Consider the following 2,812-nt stretch of genomic DNA (forward strand, 5'->3'; position numbering starts at 1 on the left):
TGACGAGGAATGGAGGGGCGTGTCCACCAGACTTTAGCGGATAAAGTACTTTTCTTGAGCTCCCCACCGTTCGTCAAAAATTCATTCCCCTCCCCCGTCCATCATCATATATTAATAGATTTTTAATTATCATAGAGCCTTCCTGACCTACCTCCAGCGAAAAGGCCGCTGGACGCTGCATCCAATGGCCTTTCTTTCCTTTCAAAACTTCAACTCGAGCCTGGAAATTGGGGTTGCGAGTACGGAGGGCCCATGTTTCTTCTGCCAGGCTTGATCGTCACCTGGTATGTTACGAACACTCCGATTCTTCCTGAGTACGCAGTCGAAATCAAGCGATACTTATTCGCACGGCAACACCCGGAAGATGGTGGTTGGGGTCTACATATCGAGGCTCACAGTTCGGTATTTGGCACCTGTATGAACTACACTGCACTTCGAATCCTGGGTGCCAGCCCGGAAGACCCCAGGATGATTAAGGCCCGTGGCATGCTACATAAGCTAGGTGGTGCCTTGTACGCTCCTCATTGGGCAAAATTTTGGCTTAGTGTCTTGGGAGTCATGGAATGGGAGGCTGTTAATCCCGTTCCACCAGAACTCTGGTTTGTGTGCCACCATTAAGCCCCCAACTGCTGATTCGCTTGAACTCTAATTTCTCCCATGCCAGGTTGCTTCCGGACTGGGTTCCATTCGCGCCATGGAGATGGTGGATCCATATGCGTCAAGTATTCCTTCCCATGACCTATGTGTATTCAAAGAAGTTAAGCCACCCAGTGGACGATTTCACTCGACAACTGAGAGAGGAAATTTACACTCAACCATATGCATCCATTAATTTTCATTCTTATCGTGGTGCTATAGCTGATGCCGATAACTATTACCCAAAGCATTGGCTCCTAAACGTGCTTTTCTGGATGCTAGCAAACGTCTGGAGTATAATCCGATGGCCCTCCTTGGTCAAGCGCGCAGAGGATTGGGTGTGGGAGTTGATTACAATGGAAGATCGAAACACGGATTATGCCGGCCTAGGACCCGTGAACGCACCAATGAACACCCTCTGTTGTTATATACATGACGGACCCGGGAGTTATACCTTCCGTCGACATCTTGACCGGTTGCACGACTACATGTGGATGAAAAACGAAGGTATGCTCATGAACGGTACGAATGGAGTGCAAGTCTGGGATACAGCATTCATCGTCCAGGCGATCGATGTCGCGGGCTTTGCGGATGCTCCCGAATGGCGTCCCATGCTCCTCAAAGCATTAGAATTTTTGGAGGATCATCAAATGACAGAAAATGTTGCTCAACAAGACCGCTGCTACCGCCATCGGACTAAGGGTGCGTGGCCCTTCAGTAACAAAACACAGGGATACACTGTAAGCGACTGTACTGCAGAAGGCCTTCGTGCTGCACTCCAGCTGCAGAAAGTCCATGGTTTCCCCCCGTTGATTTCCGATGCGAGACTGAAGGATGCCGTGGATACCCTTATTTCCATGCAGAACAAGACCGGGGGTTTCACAGAATACGAGACAACTCGAGGATCCCAGTACCTTGAGTGGCTCAATGCCGCAGAAGTATTCGGTGGCATCATGATAGGATACGATTATCCCGAATGTACGACCGCTGTCCTTACCGCTCTGTCGTTTTTCAGCAAATTTTTCCCAGATTACCGCGCCGACGATATCAAGAGAGTAAAATCCAAAGCAGTGGGCTATATTCGCCGATCACAGCGCTCTGACGGGAGCTGGTATGGTAGCTGGGGTGTCTGTTTTACATATGCAGCTATGTTTGCTCTGGAGAGTCTTGCGCATGTTGGCGAAACATACGAAACTAGCGAGCGGGTTCGCCGCGGCTGCAAATTTTTAGTGGACAGACAAATGGACGACGGTGGCTGGGGAGAGTCGTATCTCAGTTCTGAGAAAAAAGTCTACACGCACTACGAAACATCACAAGTTGTCCAGACTTCTTGGGCATGTCTTGCGCTGATGGAAGCAGATTATCCGAACAAGGATGTTCTCAAAAGGGCAATGAAGCTGATTATGACAAAACAAGAAGCAAATGGGGAGTGGTCGCAAAATGGAATCGAGGGTGTGTTCAATCAGTCATGGTATGTTGTGTTATGTTCAAAAAGAAAAGAGGGGTGACAAATAATGCTAACAGTTGTCTAGCATGATATCCTATCCTAATTACAAACTTTACTGGACAGTACGAGCATTAGGCTTATACGCAAGGAAATTCGGCAATGAAGAAATCCTTTAGCTTAACCGGATATAGTCAAACATAGGGCCACACTGGTTTTATTTAGTAGGGGCCCGCCGATTATTTCCTCTTCAAACTAATAATAATAATATAAATTCTTTTCCTTCCGGTCCTATACGAAGTAGATGATGAGGAATGAATGCTTTACACCCGAAAGCTGTCACGTGTTTTTTAACTGTATCTAAAATCTGGAGCTGATTCCGATCTCAACCCATCAATTGAATGAAGCCAGCCAATGCCAAATTTCAAGTCGCTAACCCTAACGCATTTCCGATGTACTCCCCATTTATTTCCTCAAGAGCAATTTTTTTAAGAGTACAAAAGCGGGCGGCAATACCCACTTACCCTGTGTAACTTTGCACCAACGCCCCAGCAATTTTTTCATTCCAACCCTCCCCCCCCCCCCCCCCAACGCCACACCTAACCCCAAACTCCATCATAAGGGCTGCCACTCAAAATGGATGACGCCCAACGAGGTGCCAAGGCTCTTGCAATCTCAAATTTCCCAGCGGCAACCCAGTCACGTATACGCGGGCCCTGGTCGTCAACCCAT

The 2,812-nt window shown here is 47.9% G+C and overlaps 1 protein-coding gene across 1 annotated transcript; it reads left to right on the top strand.

The window, feature by feature from the left end:
• Positions 1-252: 252 nt before the first annotated feature.
• On the top strand, positions 253-2,259 carry HCAG_00613 (lanosterol synthase; the record flags this gene model as incomplete). Its single annotated transcript, XM_001543517.1, has 3 exons — positions 253-599; positions 665-2,107; positions 2,169-2,259. The coding sequence occupies 3 exons, from the start codon at positions 253-255 to the stop codon at positions 2,257-2,259; spliced, it is 1,881 nt and encodes a 626-aa protein (XP_001543567.1).
• Between the last annotated feature and the right edge of the window lie 553 nt (positions 2,260-2,812).

The sequence above is a fragment of the Histoplasma capsulatum genome, genomic scaffold (assembly GCF_000149585.1).
Source record: "Histoplasma capsulatum NAm1 scaffold_1 genomic scaffold, whole genome shotgun sequence".
In the NCBI taxonomy this organism is placed as follows: Eukaryota; Fungi; Ascomycota; class Eurotiomycetes; order Onygenales; family Ajellomycetaceae; genus Histoplasma; species Histoplasma mississippiense.